Source organism: Bubalus bubalis, chromosome 3 (assembly GCF_019923935.1).
Source record: "Bubalus bubalis isolate 160015118507 breed Murrah chromosome 3, NDDB_SH_1, whole genome shotgun sequence".
NCBI lineage: Eukaryota > Metazoa > Chordata > Mammalia > Artiodactyla > Bovidae > Bubalus > Bubalus bubalis.
In genome coordinates, this window is record NC_059159.1 from 114,180,418 (window position 1) to 114,206,869 (window position 26,452).

Here is a 26,452-nt window from a genome sequence, read left to right on the forward strand (position 1 = left end):
TTCTGTCTCAACATCCTTAACTGTCAAATGGGGACATTTAATAATATGTAGTTCACAAGATTTATTTCAGTGATTATGAGGAAGTAGATAAAAAGTGCTTTGTACACTGATCCATTGGTGCTCAAGAAAGATCTGACTTTGGGGATGCCCCCACTCAGTATAGCCGACTCTGAATTTCAGACACCTTTGCACTTTCTTCTTTTCCCGATCATGATTTTGCAAAATGTCTTCAGGATTTGTCTTTTAAAGTGAAGCTGAGCTGCTATATCTGAATCTTTTTAGCATTTAGCCAACACCTTGCTTTTAGATCCCAGGATTCATATAGGTTTGAGTCACTCTGTGATGCTCCCTCTGGCTGCTAGAAATAGAGGTGATAGGCTACTATGTCCACATGTAATTCTTCATCCATATCCATTTGGTTCGTCTTGATTCCTGATTATTATAGGCTTCATATTTGATTTCTCAGCTACTTTCACCTATCCTCTTATTTTATTTGTTTGGTTGAGTTGGGTCTTATTTGTGGCATGAAGGGTCTTCATTGCATCATACAGGATCTTTCCTTGTGGCACATGGACTCTTTAGTTGTGGCACACGGGCTCACCAGTTGTGGCACACAGGCTTAGTTTCCCTGTGGCATATGGGATCTCAGTTCCCCAATCAGGGATCAAGCCCACGTCCCCTACATTGCAAGGTGGGTTCTTAACCATGGGACAACCAGGGAGTCCCCTTTTACTATCTGCTTTAGTTACATTTTCAGATTGATTTAAATAAAAGCTGCCTACCAATATGGATATAATACATTCTTTCTCTAATACCTTCATAACAACTGGATTAAACATATTCATATAAATTCCGCTGAAAGTACTTCCATCATTCATCAATAAACATATTCCACAATACAAAGTAAACTATGAAAGGAGAAAATACAGAGATGACAAGTTTTGAAATATCATGGCTTTTTTCATGGGAAATGATGCTCTATGATATTTTACCTTCATAATGGAAATGCTTTCATCTAGGAATATTTCTTTGGCTTCCAAATTTGCTTATCTTTCAGAACTCGTTGGAGAAGGCAATGACACCCCACTCCAGTACTCTTGCCTGGAAAATCCCATGGATGGAGGAGCCTGGTAGGCTGCAGTCCATGGGGTCGCTAAGAGTCGGACATGACTGAGCAACTTCCCTTTCACTTTTCACTTTCATGCACTGGAGAAGGAAATGGCAACCCACTCCAGTGTTCTTGCCTGGAGAATCCCAGGGACGGCAGAGCCTGGTGGGCTTCCGTCTATGAGGTCGCACAGAGTCGGACACGATTGAAGCGACTTAGCAGCAGCAGCAGCAGCAGCAGAACTCGTGGTCAAGGCCCACTAATACTGAGCGGCATCTATCGGTTCTGCATCATGGAAATCCTGATGAAACTCTCTGGAATAAGAATTTTCTTCTCAAACTTCCAGAATCTGAATGCATCTTAAGGTGTCTCACCATTGCCTCAAAGTAAACATGCCTGTCTAGTGCTATTATTTCCTGTGGGATGGTTGTGAGAAAGGTGTTTTTAAGTTCCATAAATACCTTCCTTTAGAGAAGCTTATAGTCCAGTGGGCAATATCCAGGAAGAAGGAAGGGTTGCCTGGGTCCAGGTGGAAGAGCGCAGTGCAGATAGAGGGACCTCGGAATCACTGCCCAGAGATTTACTGCTTACACTTGACCTCCTAGGGCCTTTCATCCGTGTCTCCTGTGATTGCTTGGCAGCTGCTATGTCCCCGATTGACTGGGTGGTCATTTAGGATTCTCCCACGGATGGACAAATCAATCATTCTGTGATGAAAAATAGGGCTTGAGAGAAAAAACGGACACCATGAAATAATGTCAATATCCTTGACTTGGTCATATTTCACTTTTCCCTAGTTGCTGCTACTGATATGAAGACCTTTACTGAGTCACTCAATGTATAAAGTTATCTGTGTAACTTTTACTTGGCTCTACCTTCTGTTTAACTTCTCCCATTCTCATGGCAGCCATTTGTTAGTAATTCTTCTGTAGCCAGTTCTCAGAATCTCTTATTTTGTCTGAATCTCCAAATTACCCTTCATTGGACAGGAGTGCTGTAGCTGTTTCAAATTATAATCTCTAGCTGCAGACAGACCACTCAGTGGCTAAGTAACTTTCCCGGAATCTTGGTTTCCTCATCTGTAAAATGGAGGTAAAGCCAGTACCAACCTCATGGATTTTCATGAAGATAACAAGATACTGAGCATAAGATATTTGCACAGCTCCTATGGCAGTGAGCCACCTACTAAGTGGCTGGTATCCTTGTTCCCTAAGTCAGGGTAGCTTTCTGCATCATGGGAGCTTAGGCCGGTCATTTTTCCAGATGTTGTTAATGGAGGTGCTTCATTTTTCCAATCTGTAGAACCATGATCTGCTCCATCCACCCCATAAAGAAAGGCGCTTTGAAGGTGAACGTGTTGACTAACAGTTTGAACATGAGTTGGCGGCAGCATCAGCCTTTGGGGGTCCAGCTGCCCCTTCCCTTCTAGATGTCAGAATGACAGATAATCCAGCTCTGCACTTGGGGCCTGTTCTCCACCGGGCTTTGAACAAGCTGCCTCTGGTCCCTCAGAGATGCCCGCATCCTGTGAGTGGCGTCTGTGATTGAGTGTTACAGGAACAGTGTCTCCCTTTGTTCTGGGGCTCCCGTCCCCAGGCCATCCATTTCCTTTTGTAATTTGTACCTTCTCGAGAAGAGCACAGTTGTCATTCTTCATTCATAGAGCACCTTTGTGAGTTGAACTGAGGCAGACGCTGAGGATCCAGGAGAGAGGAAAGGTCTCACTGCTTCTGGGAAAGCACTTTTGTTAAATAAATTTTACTTGTCTTTTTAATGGTGTTCAAGCAGGAGAACCTTGCCCTGAGTTTCAGAATGTAGCCCAGTCTCCATCCCTCGTTTTCCTGCCATCACAATCGATACAGTTGTGGACCTTAGTATTCCACTCATGCTTTAATAGATTGAGATCAGTGTTGGCCTTGAACCTTATTACAGCAAGGGAAGCATCCAGAGTGTCAAGATTACTATGATAAGAGGCTCCCCTATAAACTAAATAGAAATCAGTGAAAATGACTGGCTATTATGAAATAATGTTTTTCTTAATAACACCATATCCATTTTATTCCATGCTGGGCATGTAGTACTTTTATAATTATATTGACATGTTGTAAATGTAACATTTTGCCCTTCTAATGTATACCCTTCTAATGTACCATCTCTTTGTATCCTCAAAACCCTATGCAGGAAATCAGGTATTGTACCCATTTTACTGATGAGGAAAGTAAAGATTAAAAGAAACACAGCTAGTAAGTAGTAGAGTCTGAATTCCAACCAAATTTGGGTTGAACCCCCAGCCCACCTTGTGACCAATGGGCTGTCATGTCCAGTCCAAGGACGTCCAGCATGGGGCTGTATGAAGGAATGGCATTTTTCTTGCCTGTTTGAGGTTCATTCACAGTGATCAAAAAAATGAAAAAGTTTGTGGAATACATAGGCATCCATTGTTTTTTACTACTTGGCTCACTTTTTTTTCATATGGAAGGTAATCTTAATTTTTAAATTTAGTACATTTACTTTCATTTATATTCTTGGCAACAGTATATTCAACTTTTATACACTGTGAATACAATGAACAGTTTGTTTCTTTGTCCTTTATATCAGCGCTGTCCAGTAGAACTTTCTGCTATAATGGAAAGGTTCTCCATTTGTGCTGTCAAACTGGTAGTCACTAGACATATGTAGTTATTGTGAAATGTGGCCAGTCCAATGGAGGAACTTTAATTTTAATTTGTTACGTTTTAACTGACTTAAAATTAAATATCCACATGGGACTAGTGATAATTACATCAAGCAGCATATTTTTATTTTTATGGCTCACTAATTTTGAATTTCATGCCTTTGACCTCTTCTTAATTGCCTCAGACAATCAGTCCTCTTGCAAAATACCTAAGCCCTTTGCCAGTCTGAGTTGCTAATTCCTATGGTCTGGCGTTGAGCTCCCCAAAGTTACCATGCCTTTTGTGTGATTTCAAACCAGGACCCTTTCATGTGAGACATGACATCTGGCGGGAATACTGTTTCCCCAGAAACCACTTTTTTTATGCCTCTTCTCAAAGTTTTCTTCAGGAGGACTGTTCCTCCTCACCATCCCTTGAAAGAATGGTGTGACCCTCCCCTACACTCTCCTCTTTTATCCTGTTCAATTTTCTTTCTAGTGTCCTTAGAGCTACTTAATGTGATGTTACACATTTGCTTATTGACTATCCATTTTCCATACTAGACTGGAAACCACTTGAGGTTGAAAACTTTATTTTGTACCTTCCCAGAACCTGAGCTCCATAAATGTTGAGGCATAACTGACTCTCAGACATAGGAAAAGGTAGAAGCATCGCAGGGAGTTCATATTGTGACAGGAGACAGGTGGGTATTCTCTCTCTTTCAGAGAATCTCCTTCTACTGGTAGAAAGGTTGGTGAAAGGCAAAGGGTATTTGACAATATATTTCACATAGGAAATTGCCTGCAGGAATCCTGCTACATAAAACTGTGCATCCAATCGTTCTTAGTGTCAAGGAGCGTTAAAGGTCCTGTCTTTATATAACCCTTCACTACCTCCTGAATTTCTCCCAAGTTCTGTGTTAGAGATAAAGCTTTCCTCTTCCCCCAGTCATTCCATCATTAAATTATCTGCTTCTTTTGGAACTAGTTCACCCTTTTACCTTTTTTTTTTTTTTCTCTAGTAATTTATCTCAGTGTTTGGAATATGGAGGCCATTGTATTCCTCCTCAGAGGGGTTTTGTGAGCCAAGGTTTAGAGAATGTATGCTCTGCTCAGCCCTCTTCTGATGTCATTTTATTCATTTGTGTTCATGTCAAACTTGCTGCCTGGGGTATCTCAGGGTTGGCCTGAAAGACCAATTCCACGTGGAGGAATTATCTTATTGCTTTTAATATTCCTAAGCAGCTACACATTTCCTTTTTGCAGAAAGTACCCTCTCTCACTACCCAATTCATTATTCAGAAGCAGTCATGACTATCATCTTTCTGTTTCTCCTTTTGATTTGGGAAATGTCATGATTTTTCATGAGTCAAAGCTAGCAAATCCAGATGTGTTTAGTTTGTATGGACATTTAATCCATATTCTCTCAAGAATGTTAAATAGAAGGAGGGGAAAATTTATTCCTGAAAAGTTCTAATTTTGATTATGGTCTGAGGGAGAATGGAGATACCCACCTGCTGACAGGGAAGGAGCCCAAGGGTGGTTCCCCTGAGATTGCCGGTGATAGTCTGAAACTGCCGCCTTTGCTCAGATTGGTCACTACACTCCATAGCTCAACTTTTTATTTTGCTGCCATTTCAGAATTTAATACTTCACCCCTTACTAGCTCTTTAGTGACTGCATGTCCTTGGGCTCATGAGTCTTTCTGAGCCTCCATTTCCTTAGTTAATAAATAGTATATCTCCCTTGTAGAGTTCTTGAAGGAATCAAAGGTAATTTTATATACACCGATGTGTGCATACACTACACACCTGTTGTTCGTTGCCCTCACTCTCTGCACTTGCTGTGTGAGTCATTTTCAAAGCAGTGGATCTAATGTTAACAGTGCATCTAGTAAGAGGAAGGGTCTGCTTTAGCCCCGGAACTGTATATATACACATACACACATAATTTTTGTAGGCTGCTTATAAGTTTATATGAGTCTTATTTAGAAATCGATAAAAAAAATAACCTTGAAGTCTTTCCTAACAAGTGGGAGAGTTTAAAATATAGAACAAAATGAGTGTAAAGTAGCTTGACACTAGTAATTCAACGTAGCCAATACTGCACCTTTGCTCTGTACTCAGCACTGAACTGAACATTATAGAGATGCAAAAAAAAAAAAAAGGATATAAGATGGCATCCTTCTTTAGTGATAGCAATCTCACATATATAAGCAAAACCTTACATTTGCACTCTACCGTTACAGATTCTCATTGCAGCATGGGAGTAGAATTTTGTGTGGCCTTGTCAGTCATGAATGAATTCTACACCAGTCTTTGTGACTTCAGTGAACACAGAAAGCTTTTAGTTGGTCTTCAGTTCCTTTTTATTTTGCTGGCTTAATAAATCAGCATCTCCTATTTTATTCATTAGCACATTTAAGATTTTGTTTCTGTCCTTGGAGCACATTTCTAATCTAAATCCAAATCGACACCAGAAATAAATTCAACCTAACAGACAGAATCATTTCATGTTTTAAAAATATCTCTTCAGCTGTTCTTTTAACAGATATGAGACAATATGGCACCTTCAAAATAAAACAGATCACAGGGTCTCAGGGAGATAGAAACTCTTAACTGTAGGGTTGCTATAAAGACTTGTCATTTATAGCCAGACTCAATCTGAACTGAGATTCCCTGGAGAATTACATCAACAGGCTAGAATAAAAGATCCAATCAGCCCAAGTAATGAAATGTGAAATATTAGGAAATAAGAGCTTAGGATGAGAAAAAGGGATGGTTCTTCTCAGAAGGAGCCTGACTCAACCTGAACAATACCCACCCCTTCTCACCAGATCAGGACAACATCCCTAACTGCAGACTCCAAAAGCCATCTGCTACCCATCCTGGGACAGGCTGAAAATCTAATTTGCTGATCAAGACAGCTTTGATCTGGCATGGGGCCTGGTGTCATCTCCTGTTTCCTTCACTCTGATGGACAGAAATGATATTTTCTTGAGCAATATGAGAAGTTCTGTGGAGAAAAATTCTGTTTCTGATTTGGGTAGTGAATTTAGGGAATTTGGAGCATGCAAGATGCGCCAGCGGGACCAAAACCAAATTCTGAGACACTCTCTGAAATGGAATCGAAACTTAAAGTGCTTTGTTGTTCCGCTTTCACATATCAAATCTCTGAACTCCCAGCCCCATGATGTGGGCTGACCTTCGAATGCAGCTTCTCCTTTAAATTACACTGTCAGAACTTGTATGTTGCATTGTGATTAATGGGGTTACCCCATGTGGTTCCAGTTTGGGCAACATCGTTTTTCTTCAAGATTGCTTCTTGGTGGTCTTTGCCTTTTCCTTCTAAAGATGGACATAAAAATATTCTGATACTGTGGCTTCTCTTAATGATGAAAACCCTGCCTTAGATCTTTCTGGTAATTTACACCTAAATATCTCCACCACTGACAGTAACTTCCTCTTGAAATGACCCAGCTGGAATGTTCACTTAAAGCAAGATGAGAAGGGAGTGAGGATGTTTTTGTTTCTTTTTTCTTCATTCCTTTTAACCTCCTTTCTTTCCATCACCTTCCTGTTCTAATCCCTTAACACCGCTACTCACTGCTCAAGTTTCATTTAGTGAAATTGATTGGGAGAAAAATACAAAAGTACAACAATGATGTTGTCGAATTCTACAAACCGATATTAATAGCATTTAACAGTAAATTGCTGTTTATATACAAAGGTACTGAGTAGCTTTTTATTTACGTACATATCATGCGTGTCTATGCCTGCTGACTCTATTTGGATCGGGTATTTGGCAAATCCAACATTATAAAACTTTTATTGTTCACGTTTGAGATTGGCTGGAGGTGGTTATTTATTAGATTCAAAAACACTACATACACACACTTGGAGTGTTTATTCTGGATTCATTTCTGTGCATTGAAAGTGGTGCATTCTGGTGCAGCTGAAGAATAAACAAAGTGAGCCAAGTGGGAACACATCATGAAAAATCTTGAATTCAGGCACAAGTCATTGAAAAAAAATAGAACTTGGCAAAGGAATGTGGCCATGAGGGTGAGGTAAAATGAGAAGAATGCAGGCAAGGCCATCTCTCAACAGCAGTATATCTGGAGACCTGGAAAAAGGCTGTGTCTGTGGTGTTTATGCACTGACTTAGGGACCAGGCCTTTGGGAAATAAGGCTGCAGATTCACCCATATATTCGAATGAGATAGAAATCACTTTTTGATAGTCCATCCGTCCCACTTCTGGGTATATATCCAAAAGAATTGAAAACAGGATCTGGAAGAGACATTTACACACCCATATTTATTGCAGCATTATTCACAATAAGCAAGAGGTGGAAGCAACACATCCATTCATCTGTCATTTGCCCATTGACAGATAACTCAATAAAGAAAATATACTATATAACACAATGGAGTAATACAGTGGAATATTATGCAGCCTAAAAAGAAGGAAATCCTGCCATAGTCTACAACATGGATGAGCCTTGAGGACATTATTCTAAGTGAAATAAGCTAGTCACACACACACTCACACAAAAAATGCTGGGTAATTCCACTGACATGAGGTACCTAGAGCAGTGACAGGCATAGAAGCAGACAGCAGAATGGTGGTTGCCAGGGAAAGGGGGTGGGGAGTTGATTAATGGGTAGAAGTTCAGTCCTGCAAGATGAAAATATCACAGGGCTCTAGAATTGCACAACACTGTGCATGTAATTAGCAATACTGTAGTATATGTTGTTAAAAATTATTAAAACGGTAAATCTGTGGGTTTTTTTTACCCACACCCCCCACAAAAAGAAATACCTTTTTAAAGTCAACAATTGAATATCTCAGAAGTTTCTTTTTTAATTTTTAAACATTTTATTATTGGCGTATCATAGCTTTAAGGGCTTCCCAGGTGGTTCAGTGGTAAAGAATCCTCCTGACAATGCAGGAGACACGGGTTCGATCCCTGGGTTAGTAAGATCCCCTGGAAAAGAAAATGGCAACCCACTCTAGTACTCTTTCCTGGAAAATCTCATATACAGAGGAGCCTGAAGGGCAGTCCATGGGGTCTCAAATAAATCAGATGTAACTTGGAACTAAACAAATAACAACACAGTTGCTTTATAATGTTGTGTTGGTTTTTGCTGTACAGCAAAGTGAATCAGCTGTAAGTTACATATAACCCCTCCCTCTTCAGCCTCCCTCCCACCCTACACTCAAACCAGCCTCCTAGGTCATCACAGCACTGGACTGAGCTTCCTGTGCTATGCAGCAGCTTTCCACTAGCTATCTACTTTACACGTTAGTGTATATATTTTAATGCTTCTCTCCCAATTCATCCCACCCTCCTTTCCCCACATCATGTCCCCATATCCCTTCTCTATATCACATCTCTTTTCTTGCCCTGCAAACAGGTTCATCTGTACCGTGCTGCTAGATTTCATGTCTATACTTTCAGTTCAGTCACTCAGTTGTGTCTGACTCTGTGACCCCATGGACTGCAGCACACCAGGCTTCCCTGTCCATCACCAACTCCTGGAGCTTGCTCAAACTCATGTCCATCGAGTCGGTGATGCCATCCAACCATCTCATCCTCTGTCGTCCCCTTCTCCTCCTGCCTTCAATCTTTCCCAGCATCAGGGTCTTTTTAAATAAGTCAGTTCTTTGCATCAGGTGGCCAAAGTATTGGAGCTTCAGCTTCAGCATCTGTCCTTCCAATGAATATTCAGGATTGATTTCCTTTAAGACTGACTGGTTTGATCTCCTTGTAGTCCAAGGGACTCTCAAGAGTCTTCTCCAACATCATAGTTCAAAAGCATCAATTCTTTGGCACTCAGCTTTCTTTATAGTCCAACTCTCACATCCATATATTATGCATTATGCATAATGTATACAGTATTTTTAATGTGTATGCATTAGTGTATAGTATTTTTTTCTCTTTTTGACTTACTTCACTGTGTATGACAGACTTTATTAGGTCCATCCACATCACTACAAATGACCCAATTTCATTCATTTTTGTGACTAAGTAATATTCTATTGCATACATATACCACATCTTCTTTACCCATTCACCTATCGATGAACATTGAGGTTCTTCTGTGTCCTGGCTATTGTAAATAGCTCTGCAGTGAACATTGGTGTACATGTGTCTCTTTGAATTGTGACTTTCTCAGAGTATATGCCAAGTAGTGGGATTGCTGACTCATATGGTAGTTCTAGTTTTAGATTTTTAAGGAACCTTCATACTGTTCTCATAGTAGCAGCATCAGTTTACCTTCCCACCAACAGTGCAAGAGGGTTTCTTAATGGAGAAACAGGTAGGGCTCTCTTTACCCAGATATCTCTTGAACATCCACAATGTGGAGACTCCATGGATGGCCGGCTAGTCAAATCTGTGAATCTAGAAACAACTCTCCCTGCTTGCCAAACACACTGTCGGGCTCTTGCCCAGCAATCAGTTAGTCCAGAGAAGAGTACAAGACTCTTCTCTTCTCTACTGCCACCATATCTATGTGGTTATCTATATTTTTGTTCTTTCTCCTACTTCTTTTGTATCAGCACCTCTCTAGGATGGCTAAGCTGGTAACATTGTGTGTGTGCGTGCAAACTCACTTCAGTCGTGTCCAACTCTGTGCAAATCTATGGACTGTAGCCCACCAGACTTCTCTGTCCATGGAATTCTCCAGGCAAGGATACTGGAGTGGGTTGCCATTTCCTCCTCCAGAGTATCTTCCCGACTCAGGGATTGAAGCTGTGTCTCTTAAGTCTCCTGCATTGGCAGGCGGGTTCTTTACCACTATCGCCACCTTGGAAGCCCAAGCTGGTAATATTAGAGGTGTCAAAAGGCATTAGGAACAGACAGTGAGCGCTGATGGTGTCGTGTGAAATGAAATCACCAAGATGTCCATCTCGTTTTATAACTGATAATTAGAGAGTCCCTTCAGACATCCTCACACGACACCAAGGAAACTTTTAGGGGAGGATTCATTTCTAAGGAGTTACGCATTAGTTTCTTTTGGTGATGATCAAATTTCTTTCCAAATCAGCTTGTCTGCATACTTCTCTTGAAGGATGCACCTTAGAAAAGCAGGGCTTTGTTTTTGCCGCCTCTGTCTCCCTGCATCTTTCTGCTGATCTTTCACCTGTTTTCCTTTCTTCTTAATTTTTCTTATAATTTTATTTGTTTATTTATGGCTGTGCTGGGTCTTCATTCTGCGTGGGCTTTTCTCTAGTTGCAGCGAGCAGGGCTATCTCTAGTTTCAGTGCCCAGGCTTCTCATTATGGTGGCTTCTCTTGTTGGGGAGCACAGGCTCTAAGGTGCATGGGCTTCAGTAGTTGTGACAGAAGGACTCAGTAGTTGCAGCTCCTGGGCTCTAGAGCACAGGCTTAGTTGCTCTGCAGCATGTGGAATCTTCCCAGATCAGGGATGGAACCCATGTCTCCTGCATTGGCAGGCACATTGTTTACCACTGAGCCACCAGATATGTCCTCACTTCAGTTTTCTTATCTGCAAAATATGGGCGATGTACTTATCTTGATGCCTGAGAAAGCTTTACCAGTGTCTTTCAATAGCTGCGATGTGAGTCCTAGTAAGTTCATCTCATAAGTCTTATACCTTCCCAACAGGAGGGCTGTTAGTCCCAAGGAGGGAGCACAAAAATGGATTCTTATCAGGGAGGAAGGATTTTTAAATCTTAGCTGTTATAATGGTTTGCAAAATCTTTTACCCTGATGCTTCCTTTTGCTGGTTATGAAGAATCTGCCTGTTATTTTTCTTCCTTCAGGAAATGATCATGAAACACAGGTTGAGAAATCCTGCCCTTGCTGATGGGCATGTTATTCAACCACAGCTAAAGTGAACTGGCTTCAAACCAAGAGGAGACAATGATTGATTCTTACATTTTGGTTTTCAAAAAAATGGAAAATGGCTAATCTCCTATAGTGTTCAAGCATGTACTTAGGGCTGTTAATTTCACATCAATTATACTGGCTTCAACCTTGTTTTCAGTGTTTGTGTTAAATGTGTCAGGATTTAAATCTTGGTTCATCCAAGTCACATTTCTGTATATCCTAAAAATCAGTCTGTAAGCAAATGTTCCTTCTAAAACAGAACAAATCTTTTGCTTGCACCTGCAGCTTTTCCAAGGTGATAGTTCTAGGAGGGCAGGAACAAGACCCTGTACTTTTATTCCTTACGCTGATCATGCTTAACTCAGTGTCTGGTGATTGGCTCAACATGTTTGATTATTTAAAATGTTGGAGTAATAAAAGTACATTGATGTTAGCTAAAGTGGGGACCAGAGTGAGGCAAGTGAGGTGGCTAGGTGGAGATTTTAAGGATAAACTTGCACAACCTGAGTGTTTCTGGCCAAAGGCTCACCTTAGTCTTGACCCCGGTTGTAACACAAGTGGAATCCAATTTCCAGACCCTTCCCTTTGCAAAGTTGATTTACACAGGCAGTTCTCTGGAAGTGATACGGTCACAGGAGCACAGGAACCAGGAATTTAAAACAACTATTTTAACACCCCTCCATTCCAGTTTTATGAGTACATTTCTTTCTACTTGCATGTGACTCACATTGACTCCAGAGCCCTAAATTTTCCACTTTTGTCTTCTAGATCACTACGGATCTGAGGCAGCGTTGCACGGACAACCACACAGGGACATCAGCCTCAGCCCCCATGGCTGCAGGCATCATCGCACTGGCCCTGGAAGCCAAGTAAGCCTTTACCTCCATTTGTCTCCACTGGTGACAGCCCCTCAGCTCAAGGACACTTTATCCCTTCGTTAGTAGATAATCCCTAGCACAAGCCAGGATATAATCTTCACAATTCCACGTTTAAAACTTCAAAGAATAGGGCTTAACAAACGGTTCCCCTATATTAAGGGAAAAGGCAACTTTTGGGGTTATCTTCTTAAAAAATCAAACAGTGTCATTACTTTATTGTGGAGTCATAGTGTAAGCTTGCCAGTTGGCTGCAACACTCTTCTTGCCTTGTTGAGGTTTTTATTCTAGTCTGGGAATGTTCTGTGAGTCTCAGAACACTTAGGTCTGCCTACTTCTGGGCCCTTTCCCTGCAGGTCAGCAATGCAGCTCAGATTGCATGACAATAGAATCATCACAGCCTCACTCTGGAGAATAACGTATGTCAAGGGTCATATGATGGGAGCCCAGGAAGAAAGGCAACCCACTTACCATAAAGCCCTGTTTAATGTAGTCAAATCTGGTGTTTCAAAGACCCCTTTGAAAGGCCCCTCCTCAGGTTATTTTAGGTTCTTGGATTAGATTTGTATGGTGGTAGTTTTCGTCTCTTCTTTCTCTAAGCACCAATAGTTTAGTTTGTCTTAACTCTTTGAAAACCCAGTAGAGATCGACACTTTCTTATCCTCCATTTCAAAAGCCAAAATGCCCCCCAAACTGACAGTTGTTTTTGCAGATCTGACACCAAAACTCATTTGATGGCAAAGCTTGCCCTAAACTAATCTGAGGCTATTTACAGTTTTTCTTTATTGTGAAAATTCATACATTTCCCTGCAGAAACGTTAATGTATTTGATTACGAGGTGCTGGCTTGGACCTCACTGAAAGTTTTGTGTACTACATGCTAAGGACACCGTACCTGAAAAAATCTTGAATTCCAAACACCTCTGGTCCAAGAATTTTGTAGAAGGGATTGTGAACCTGCACACTGAGGCCATCGTACAAGAGGGTCATGACAAAAGAACTGAAGTAATGACGTTAAGTGTTTTTCCAAAAATAGCTTTGCACCAGTGCCGTAGGGAGGACTGGAAAGATTCTTTCATCTAAATCTGATGTAGAACAATAGCAGGTGACAGGAAAAGAATATAAGAATCATGACGAGACTTGGGCATTAATAAGAACAGTACAGTTTCATTCTCAGTATGCAGATGACTTCCCAACATTTACAGCTGATTCTTTGTAAGGCAAACAGCCTCTGTAAGGCAGCGGGGCCTCAATGTAATGTGGATTCAGTCAATTGCTAAGTCATGTGTAATTCCTTGGACTGAGACAGGCAGAAGAACACAGACTCGGGGGATGGTGCTCTATTCGCACATTTGAGCTGCTGTGACAAAAGACCAGAAGCTGAGTAGCTTATGAACAACACTTATTTCTCACAGCTCGAGAAGCTGGAACAGCTAAGCTCAAGGTGCCCGCAGAGGCAGTGTCTGGCATGGACCCACTTCCTATTTGGCCTTACGTGGTAGAAGGAGAGGGCAAGGGAGATCTCTGACATCTCTTATAAGAGCACTGGTCCCATTCAAGAGGGCTCCAACCTTGTCACCTGATCCCCTCCCAAAGGCCCCACCTCCTAATCCTATCACATTAGGTGTTAGGTGTCAACATATGGCTTTTGAGGGGACACAGATATTCAGACCACAGCAGGTACCATATCTTTAGGTGGCCTCCTGCCCCTTAGCATTGACATTGAATGTTTGGGTTTTTTGGACAGTGTTAGCTAAGTGTTAAATCATCTCAACGTATTATATCTTTTAAAGTGTTTAAAGTTTAGCAAGGAACTGGCACTTATCCTGTTCTCACTTTGTAACCTTTCTCTGGACTGTTGTGAAAGTACATTAAGTGTATGTGTTTCTCATTTGGTGACTAAATTGGCTTTTGAAGAATATATCATCTTCATTCTGAAATCTGGGTTCTTTCTCTGGAATATTTTTCTGTCCACAAAATACTGAAAGAAAATCAGGAATTCTTCCTGCATCTCCCTGTTCCCCCTGTACCCCCACCAAAAAGAGATAAATAATCTCAAACGTGGCAACCAAGTACTATAACTATGGCTATACAACCACATGCTACTTAGTTACTTAAAATATTACTATAACATGAATATTTTCAGCAATAATTCCTTTAACCGCTATTCAAGCTCAAATGAAAAATCCTTAATTTTATGCCTCAAAACAACACACTCAGTTGGATAAAGTTGCTTTGGGTCCAGGGAACACACTGGAAAGCTGCCTGTTTTCTTTTCCCTTGCATTTTGAGCAAATTTTGAGTATTTTTTTAAGATTGATGTTTGCCAAAACTGTGATGGGTGGAAGGAAGTTCGTAAAATACAGCTTAGGTAGAAAATCCACTATATTTTAAGGTTTTTAATGGTTTAGTCCAATGATTTGGCCACAATATATAGTAAACAACCTGATCATATGAGAATGAATAAATCTTTCCATACATCTCCATCAGTTTGTTCTACAGGCCAATCTCTGTTTTTAAGTGAAGCTGAACATTAGGGAAAAGAGGTCTGAGTACCTAAACAGTGGGTCAAACATGAATAAACTAGCTTCAGTAAGCAATAGGCCTCCCACAGGAGAAAAAGGATCTGAAGCTAAGAAATTGTAGTGAGGAACTCAGGTAACAGTGTACCATGGTCGCAGTTGTTCTAAAGCTAAGTTTAACCCTGGCAAGTGTACGTCACCCAATCACTCAGCCTCTACCACTAGTACTTCTTAGCAACACTTCAACATTGGTAATATTTTGAGATTCAGCCTTTACTATCACATGTTGAAGAGCCTGATAGTAGTTCCCCCTTATCCATATTCCAAGACCCACAGTAGATGCCTTTAACTACAGATAGTACCAAATCCTATAGTACTATGTTTTTCCCATAAGTACATACCTGTAACAAAGTTTAATTTATAAATTAGGCACAGAAAGAAGTGAACAACAATAAGTGAAAATAGAACAATTATAATAAAACACTGTACTAACAGTTATATGAGTGTGGTCTCTTTCAAAGTATCTTTTAGAACCGTAGAACTGTACTTACTTTTCTTGTGATGCTGTGAGATGATGAAATGCCTCCATGATGAGAGGAAGTGAAGTGAATGGCATAGACATTGTGATGTAGTGTTAGGTTACTGTTGCCCTTCTGATGGTGCATAAGAAGGAGGGTCATCCTTGAGTGATCTGAATCATCATGCCATGGTTGGGGATCCCAGGAGAGACGGAGCTGGACTGCATGAAATTTCATCACACTACTCAGAATGGTGTGCAGTTTAAACTTATGAATTGTTTCTGAAATTTTCCACTTAATATTTTTGGACCAGGCTTGATGGGTAATTGAAACCACAGAAAGAGAAAACAATGATTGGGGTGGGGAGGTGGACCACTATACTCCCTTATAAAAGGAGGGAAGAAAGAGACCCAGAGCTGGGCAGAATTCTGGCCCAGAACTCTGGCCAACACTTTGGATACACACCCCCTGCTCAGGTCTGATGAGTCCCTGAATGAGGCTGAGTGTTCTGGTGATAAACTGCAGGCATAGACTGCCAGTCCCCATTCAGCTGCATGTCTTAGCTCTTCCTGTCTGACGAGAAATGCGTCATCTCTCACAGTGCCACTAGTTTCCAGTAGTATTCACTTGGGGAAAACTCTCACCTCCCAGCTTCCCTACAGCCTGCTTCCTTTACATCCGCAAGTGCTTGCCTGCATCAGCAGATTTGCCTAGATCAGTAGGATTATGGCTCTTACTCTGGATGCTACTCCAACCATTGACCCCTTTGCCTTCTGAGTCTTCTTGTTGCCCTAAGGTTGGAGCTTTTCTGAAAAATATTCTTGGGAAACTAAGGGAAGAGAAAATAAATATAAGCCATAGAGACAAATAAGTTAAAAGTGTTCTGATCTCTTATCTGAATGCAAAAAAAAAGTTTGATCATTAACTCTGCTGTAATAGGACTTGTAGGCCATCCTTATCCTATAGGGTTTGTAAGAACATGTGTTGCAACAGTCTCCACTGTAACACACTGCTGGACACTGTGGTAAAAGTGCACCATTCCCCAGACTGGAAGGATTCTCAGTTCCTCCAAAAAGCTGCCTCCCTTCCTTTTTTGCCCTGAGTCTGATCCTCTTTAAGCTCTACAGCCACCTCCGACAGTCTGATCATAACTTTACCTCTCTAATTACTAGGCAACTTCCCCCTGTTCCCAAGGATGCTCCCTGGGTGAAAGAAGCTCTAAATATTTTCCCTTCTAAAAATTATGAGCAATTTCAGAATAAGAGAAATCACTGGTATCTTAAAGGAGAGAAAACTGTTTCTGTGTTGGGGTACCCTCATCACATATGTATTGATTCAGAGACTTACAGTATTTCTCTAATTTGGATTTTGTGGATTTGGGAGTAGTTTTCTGGGTGGTTTTTTGGTTTTTTTTTTTTTTTTCCGAGTGAATAGGGAATATGTAATCAGTGACTACAAGTAAACTAATTATCATTTGGGTCATCGCCACTTAAAACGATGTCTTTTTAAATAGTGTAACTGAAAACATTTAAATAAAATGTGTCCTGGAAGCAGGTTTCTTTATTTTTTATTGAAGTGTAGTTGATTTACAATTTTCTGTTAATTGCTGCTGTACAACAAAGTGGCTCAGTTTTATATATATATATATGCACATATGTATATACACACACATTATTTTTGAAATATTATTTTCCATTATGGTTAATCATAGGATGCTGAACATAGTTGTTCTCTGTGCTGTACAGTAGGACCTTGTTTATCCATTCCATGTACAATGATTTAGGTTTGCTAACCCCAGCCTTCCACTCATGCCTCCCCCAAACTCCTCCACCTTGGTGACGACTAGTCTTTTCTCTGACTGTTGAGTCTGTCTCTGTTTCATAGATAAGTTCATTTGTGCCATATTTTAGATTCCAGGTGTAAGTGATATCATATGGTACTTGTCTTTCTCTTTCTGACTTACTTCACTTAAGAATAATAATCTAGTTGTATCAATGTCGCTGCAAATGACTTTCTTTCATGCTTCTTTATGGCTGAGTAGTATTTCATTGTATATGTATATATACCACCTCTTCCTGATCCACTCATCTGTTGATGAATATTTAAGTTGTTTACATGTCTTAACTGTTGTGCATAGTGCTGCTCTGAACATAAAGGTACGTGTGTCTTTTTGGTTTAGAGTTTTGTTCAGATATATGCTCAGGACTGAGATTGCTGGATCATATGGGCATTCTGTTTTTAGTTTTCTGAGGAACCTGGGAGCAGGTTTCTTAAATGAAGAAAGTAGTGAAACATGACTAATGGTTTCGAGTGAACAACCTAGAAAAACATCAAGTCACATTTGTAAGGTGCTTTGTATCTCAGTGCTAGTATATATTACCAGTATTCCAGACAAGTAGAAAGAAAAACTATGTTGCTAGCAAATGATGTTTTATATATAATGGTTTATAAAATAGAGTTGAAATAACTGACATTCATAAAAACATAGTGTTCACAATCATAAACTCTGTTTTACTGAAAGTTTTCCTGCCTTGAGTCTGCAACTATTAGCAGAGGAAAGCCATTTTCGTAGAATGTTTTATATGTTAAATTATCAGCATTAGCTCAAGAAATTCAAAATATAAGTTCACCAAAGAAACCTTTTTGCCTTGAATTGCAAGTGGTCTCTCATTGGAAATTTGAATAATATGAACTTGGCAAACTAGAAATGTTGCACAGTGAATGGTAAATAAAAGGGACTGAGTTGGGTAGAAACATCTGAAATTATTTAGGACTGATACAAGGAATCTGCCATGAATTCTTGTTTTAAGTGACCTAAAGCCTTTTCCTCAAATTTCATATCTCAGGGACCAGAGGGAGAGTGCCCTTTGAGAACATATAATATATCTAGATCTAAATAAATAAATTGGGGTGGTACCTGCTATTCTGTTCTACTCTGTATTCTATAATATGTTTTCCATTCTATACATATATCCAATATCTGCATGTATGTATTCTGTGTATACTAAAAATAGACCCGGTACATTGAATGTTAGCTCTCCTTGGTATCTACTAATTCACTTCTTTCCTGTCTGACTCTCTGCGACCCTATGGATCATAGCTCGCCAGGCTCCTCTATCCATGGGATTCTCCAGGCAAGAATACTGGAGTGGGTTGCTATGCCTTCCTCCAGAGGATCTTCGCAATCCAGGGTCTCTTATGTCTCCTGCATTGGCAGGCGGGTTCTTCACTACTAGAACCGCCTGGGAAGCTTGCTGCCCTTGGTATGCCACATATATGCATGCATACATACACACACATTCCTAGGTAGGCTCAGCTACTTTCTTTTTATTATCTGTCTGTTCTCTCTTATTTCAATTGTCCTATGACCATTGGTTTACAGAATATACCATATAGATATATCTAGAACAAGATTGTAGAATGTATATAGGAAGAATATAGTTCTCGATAACTTAGACAATTTCTATTCTTGTACAGAAGATGTTTTTGTATATATTAGCTTCGAAACAAGGCTTAAATTCTTTGAGAGTAAAGATTGTGCCTTACAGTCTTTATTAATATATATGTAATCAATATCTATTGTATACTAAAAATAATTTTTAAAGCATCATGATAGGAGCTAAGTGAATTAGGCAGGGCATAATATAAATATTTGTAAAATATGTCATTTGTTCTCAGAGGATCTTTTAATCTCATTAGGGATGCAAATGGACACTAACATTCATGTCCAAACAGTTTAAGAAAGTCATTGAAGTAGTTTTGGTGGAAAGGTGGTGGAGGGTGCAGGATTTGGATGAAAATCTATACCAGACTTGATCCAAATTGGAACCTTTGTGTCGTGACACCTTAAGTACAATGTTTTAAACAAGGTCAATTCTAAATAAACATTAAATATCCATGTATTTCAACCTTCTTGTTTTTTGTACAAAGGAAATGAAGTTAATGGAATTGCTCAATTTCATATATTTTTACTTTTCAGTTTCTCTCCTTGATACTGCCTAGCAACTTCTCCCATGCACTGCTCCAGTTCATCCTACCCAGTTTACTTATGATTCCTTAGAATTGGGCTTACTCTGGGTAAAATAAAGACATGATGTTATGCCCTCTTTTAGCTTCTAAAAGAAGTTCCTTTACCTTAGATCTTCGGTGAAAGGGATAATGTGAGACATAGAAAGATCTACATGCAAAGAATTAAAGACGTGTTGGGCCACAGGATGATTCACACCATATGCTGTTGGTTTCAAAATACTATCCCCAACATTCTTTTCTTAGGTAATTAAACCTACCATCTGCATGTCTTATGAGCCCCAAATGTCTATCTGTATAAATTGTATGCAGTTCCCATTCATCAGCCACTTCGTGTCTGTTTTACCTTTCACTGTAATCTCTCCCTTATTCATGTATACTTCCAATGCAGGAAAAATATGGGCCACTGCCAAAAAAATTTGAAATGCAATTATTTTGAGAAGTTAATACATAAGACAATTGAAAGGGAGTACAAGTTAAAGTAACTCATTGAGGGGTTCAAAGTTCTCAAACCAACCGTCTTGAAGGGAGACCACATAGGAAGTATATGATGGGCATAAACATTTCTAAATATTGGAGTGAGCATCTTAGGCCTGATACCTTGTAAACTGTTCTTATCTTCTTTGTTTTGTTTTAATTAGAACCACATTTCAGGATAAAATGTTCCATTAACAACTCTCCCAAGGGCCACATTCAGCTATATGAAATGCTGCAGTGGGTGGAGAGCATGAATGCATTTGGTTATTGAGGTAAAATAACAGTGGATATACCAGTTCTTTCCTTTTAGGAGGGTTTTATTTATTTCAACGAGAACTTAGCACATGCACAGATAGTGAGTATACAGGCCTGTATGCCCAGGATCTGTATAATTACAGGGTAAAGAAGGAGGTATTACACATGCCCTTCCTTTCACATACTCTTAATGTTTCTCATGTAGTGTTGTAGTTCTGGCGTAGAACTGAGCTGAGATTTCTGGCATGAATGGCTGGGCTATATTCTGCAACAAGGGGACAGAAAATTAAAATGTAGTCAAGGAGGAGGGCTGAAAAAAGGGGTTTGTGAGGTAAAAACAGCACATATTTCCATATGAGGCTGAGCAGACAGAAAAGGGATGTACTGCCCTGGGTTGTTCCCTATAGTGAAATAATTGTAACCAGACCCACAGAGCAGTTACCACGGGCCTTCTGCCAGGACTGTGCTTGAAAATAGCTTTGTTATGTCTACACACACACAGACAATACACTGTCCTCTAGCACTTTTCAAGTTCAAATATTGTAGAGCCAATTTTCATTGAACTCAACTTTGTAGCTTAACTGATGGTCAGTGGTTTAAAACAATGGACCTTTCAAAGTTATCCTTTACTGCTAGAAAGGTCCTGGTCATTAGGCTTAGTCACCTTGTATTCTCTTGAGATTTAGCCAGTGTTTTCCATCTCCTTCCTTATCGGAAACTAAAAAACTTGATGGATGATTGAGTTGCTCAGAGACTCAACTGAGAACAGAGAAGCTCTCAGGTTATTATTCACTGAAAGTATGTTGCTCTTAATACTGTAATAATAAAGATTATTTCTTATAATAAAGGTTATTTCTTAATAATAGTTCTCAGTCTTGTTGCAATCCCCAGAGTTTTTCACATATAGCTGATCAAATGTCATTTTCAAGTGTCATATATAGAAATGTCTCATGTTCTAAATATTCAAATTCTGATTTAACATAAGCAGTAATGCTGAAAGATCGGGGGTGGGAAAGGTCTTTACAGTGTCCTCTGGGATTTGACTGATTTGATAGCACTGATACCATTATCTGTGATATGCGATCCTCTCCACCACCTTGACAGAAATCTGTCTGAAAGGACACTATATCTGAGAATTCTATAAGTAATGACACCACTCTGAAAAAATACATGTTAGGAAGTTTCTCCCAGTGTAAGTCCACACAAAAAAGAGGAGGTATAGAAGAAAGGAGTTCGGAAGGAAATTTCTCATTTTTCTTATCTCTGAAAGTTGTATAAAGAGACGATGGGTATTGGTAACTCTACACAAGGACATCACCAGATGGCTAACACCAAAAGCAGATTGATTATATTCTTTGCAGCCAAAGATGGAGAAGCTCTATACAGTCAGCAAAAACAAGACCAGGAGCTGACTGTGGCTCAGACCATGAACTCCTTATTGCCAAATTCAGACTTAAATTGAAGAAAGTAGGGAAAACCACTAGACCATTCAGGTATGACCTAAATCAAATCCCTTATGATTATACAGTGGAAATGAGAAATAGATATAAGGGACTAGATCTGATAGAGTGCCTAATGAACTGTGGATGGAGGTTCATGACAGTGTACGGGAGACAGGGATCAAGACCATCCCAAAGAAAAAGAAATGCATAAAAGCAAAATGGCTGTCTGGGAAGGCTTTACAAATAGCTGTGAAAAGAAGAGAAGTGAACAGTAAAGGAGAAAGGAAATATATACCATTTGAATGCAGAGTTCCAAAGAATAGCAAGGAGAGATGAGAAAGCCTTCCTCAGCGATCAATGCAAAGAAATAGAGGAAAACAATAGAATGGGAAAGACTAGAGAGCTCTTCAAGAAAATTAGACATACCAAAGAACTTTTCATGCAAAAATGGGCACAAAAAAGGATAGAAATTATATGGACCTAAGAGAAGCAGAAGATATTAAGAAGAGGTGGAAAGAATACACAGAAGAACTGTACAAAAATGATCTTCATGATCCAGATAATCACGATGGTGTGATCACTCACCTAGAGCCAGACATCCTGGAATGTGAAGTCACGTGGGCCTTAGGAAGCATCACTATGAACAAAGCTAGTGGAGGTGATGGAATTCCAGTTGAGCTATTCCAAATCCTAAAAGATGATGCTGTGAAAATGCTGCAGTCCATATGCCAGCAAATTTGGAAAACTCAGCAGTGGCCACAGGACTGGAAAAGGTCAGTTTTCATTCTAATCCCAAAGAAAGGCAATGCCAAAGAATGCTCAAACTACCGCACAATTGCACTCATCTCACACGCTAGTAAAGTAATGCTCAAAATTCTCCAAGCCAGGCTTCAGCAATACGTGAACCGTGAACTTGCAGATGTTCAAGCTGGTTTTAGAAAAGGCAGAGGAATCAGAGATCAAGTTGCCAACATCTGCTGGATCATTGAAAAAGCAAGAGAGTTCCAGAAAAACATCTATTTCTGCTTTATTGACTATGCCAAAGCCTTTGACTGTGTGGATCACAATCAACTGTGGAAAATTCTGAAAGAGATGGGAACGCCAGACCACCTGACCTGCCTCCTGAGATATCTGTATGCAGGTCAGGAAGCAACAGTTAGAACTGGACATGGAAAAACAGACTGTTTCCAAATTGGGAAAGGAGTACATCAAGGCTGTATATTATCACCCTGCTTATTTAACTTATATGCAGACTACATCATGAGAAACACTGGGCTGGATGAAGCACAAGCTTCAAGATTGCCAGGAGAAATATCAATAACCTCAGATATGCAGATGATACCACTCTTATGGCAGAAAGTAAAGAACTAAAAAGCCTCTTGATGAGAGTGAAAGAGGAGAGTGAAAAGTTTGCTTAAAGCTCAACATTCAGAAAACTAAGAACATGTCATCCAGTCCAAACACTTCGTGGGAAATAGATGGGGAAACAGTGGAAACAGTGTCAGACTTTATTTTGTGGGGCTCCAAAATCACTGCAGATGGTGACTGCAGCCATGAAATGAAAAGACGCTTACTCCTTGGAAGGAAAGTTATGACCAACCAAGACAGCATATTAAAAAGCAGAGACATTACTTTGTCAACAAAGGTCCATCTAGTCAAGGCTATGGTTTTTCCAGTAGTCATGTATGGATGTGAGAGTAGGACTATAAAGAAAGCTGAGCGCTGAAGAATTAATGCTTTTGAACTGTGGTGTTGGAGACTCTAGAGAGTCCCTTGGACTGCAAGGAGATCAGTCCTGGGTGTTCATTGGAAGGACTGATGTTCAAGCTGAAACTCCAACACTTTGGCCACCTGATTCGAAGAGCTGACTCATTTGAAAAGACCTTGATACTGGGAAAGATTGAAGGCAGGAGGAGATGGGGATGACAGAGGATGAGATGGTTGGATGGCATCACTGACTTAATGGACATGAGTCTGAGTAAACTCCGGGAGTTGGTGCTGGATAACTCCTGGCATGCTGCTGTCCATGGGGTTGCAAAGAGTTGGACATGACTGAGTGACTGAACTGAACTGAACATAGATCTTAGATGGAATCATTCATTCATTCATTCATTCAGCAAATATGTATTAATGGTCTGCTGGTTATCCGTTCCTAAGCTAGGTGTTGTGAATTGATTTGTAGATTGACAGAGGTGGAGCTTTCATCCTATTTGGTGAGGCAGTCTATTAAAAAAAAAAAAGGCAAATCATAAGCACTAAGGAAAACAGAGTAGGATAACAGAGAGTAGCAGGTATTTTTGCATACAGTGATTAAAGACAGATCTCTGGGAGGAAGCAACATTGCAGCTGATTCCTGAAACAGGAGAAGAAGCCTGTCTTGTAAAGAACTGGCCCGTGCATTTCAGGAAGAGGGAGGAGCCAGCTGGGAAGACCATGTGTTTAGAACAAGGTTTCTAGTTTTGAGTAGTAAGATCTATATGGCTAGTTTGAGGACATGGTTGCAAAAGTCCAGTTTACATATGGCATCATAGTAGGTAACCATGATAGAGATCTATGGAGTCTTCTAAGGAGGCAGACTTACTTTGATTAAATTTTTTAAAGATCATTCCAGATTCTCCTCAGAGAAGTCCTAGTGTGGGAACAAGACAGATAAACCATTTTGGAAGTTAGAGCCATAGTTCAGGAGAGGTTAGGATAGCCTGGTCTAGGTGATGGTAACGCAGAGAGAGAAGTGGATAAATCTGCTGTTCATTTTGCAGGCACAGCAAACAGAGAGGGAATTAGATCATGTGTTTGGGGAAGGGAAAAACTCAAGTCTGAGTTCTAGTTTCTCAACTGAGCTCTTGGGTGGATAACATACCATTTATTGAAATCAGATCAGATCAGATCAGATCAGTCGCTCAGTCGTGTGCGACTCTTTGCGACCCCATGAATAGCAGCACGCCAGGCCTCCCTGTCCATCACCAACTCCCAGAGTTCACTCAGACTCACGTCCACTGAGTCAGTGATGCCATCCAACCATCTCATCCTCTGTCGTCCCCTTCTCCTCCTACCCCTAATCCCTCCTAGCATCAGAATCTTTTCCAATGAGTCAACTCTTCGCATGAGGTGGCCAAAGTACTGGAGTTTCAGCTTCAACATCAGTCCTTCCAAAGAAATCCCAGGGCTGATCTCCTTCAGAATGGACTGGTTGGATCTCCTTGCAGTCCAAGGGACCCTCAAGAGTCTTCTCCAACACCACAGTTCAAAAGCATCAATTCTTCAGCGCTCAGCCTTCTTCACAGTCCAACTCTCAGATCCATACATGACCACAGGAAAAACCATAGCCTTGACTAGACGAAACTTTGTTGGCAAAGTAATGTCTCATAAATACCCTTTATTCTTCATATAAGATCCTGAGAATTAGAAGAAGCAGAAATGCCCAGTGGAATAAGATCCCTAGGTTTACAGGTCTTGTGACAAGACCTGTAGCAAATTTCTCCTGCAATTTCTGACTGTGCTTTGGTGTATCAGCTCCCTCAAAGTTTATTAATTAATCCTCAGGAAATACTTCACTGAGACCATGATGGCTATAAATGTCTAAGAAAATTTACATTTTAAAAAAGAGAAAGAAAATAGAATAGATTTATTTACATTATAAATTGTTCATCTGCTGCCATATTCTTTAATATAAGTAGAGTCTTAATAACAAATTAATTTTTATGCATTTACACCATAAAATTGCTTAGCAAATCTACTGATGTATTATTGGGTTTATAAGAAGTATGTAAAATTCAGTATTTATATTTAGTCTCATGAGGGTTTGTGGATTATATTCATTGCCAGGAAATTTTTGTTCTTGATAGTGTCTATGGTAACACTCCAAATACTAGCAAATATAATTTAACTTGCTAGGAATAAAAGAAGCTGACTTTTTTCCAGGGTTCATTATAGTTTCACATCATAATCTGGTACTTAATCACTTTAATCACAGCATATTTCAGTACATTCTGCAAAATGACTTATTGTCATTATGGCTTCCTCAAATACCACTATCTTTGTATTTGAAGTTTCTTAGCTCTATATTGAAACCCTTAAAATTCAAATCTATTTTTATACCAAGTGTTCTTGGGCTGCATTTTGAATCAGTCTTGCCTATGCCCACATTGTCTTGACCTACAGTTTTTTACTTCTCAGACATTTTGTGTCTTTTTTTTCAGAAGAGCATACTTGTTCCTAGTGACACTAGCATCTAGTTTTCGTATTTAAGTGATCACTGCAGATGGTGATGCAGCCATGAAATTAAAAGACGCTGACTCCTTGGAAGGAAAGTTATGACCAACGTAGACAGCATATTAAAAAGTAGAGACATTACTTTGTCAACAAAGGTCCGTCTAGTCAAGGCTATGGTTTTTCCAGTAGTCAGGTATGGATATGAGAGTTGGACTATAAAGAAACCTGAGTGCAGAAGAATTGATGCTTTTGAACTGTGGTGTTGGAGAAGACTCTTGAGAATCCCTTGGACTGCAAGGAGATCCAACCAGTCCATCCTAAAGGAGATCAGCCCTGGGTGTTCACTGGAAGGACTGATGTTGAAGCTGAAACTCCAACACTTTGGCCACCTGATGTGGAGAACTGACTCATTTGAAAAGACTCTGATGCTGGGAAAGATTGAGAGCAGGAGGAGAATGGGACGACAGACGATGAGATGGTTGGATGGCATCACCGACTCGATGGACA

At 40.0% G+C, this 26,452-nt stretch overlaps 1 protein-coding gene across 6 annotated transcripts in view; it reads left to right on the forward strand.

The window, feature by feature from the left end:
- Positions 1-26,452, forward strand: part of PCSK5 (proprotein convertase subtilisin/kexin type 5) — a 514,258-nt gene that overhangs the window by 221,557 nt on the left and 266,249 nt on the right. For all 6 annotated transcript variants that reach the window (XM_025281624.3, XM_044939958.2, XM_025281617.3 and 3 more), the window contains exon 9: positions 12,388-12,488. In XM_025281624.3, coding sequence (XP_025137409.2) covers positions 12,388-12,488 — 101 coding nt within the window. The remainder of the gene's footprint in view (positions 1-12,387; positions 12,489-26,452) is intronic.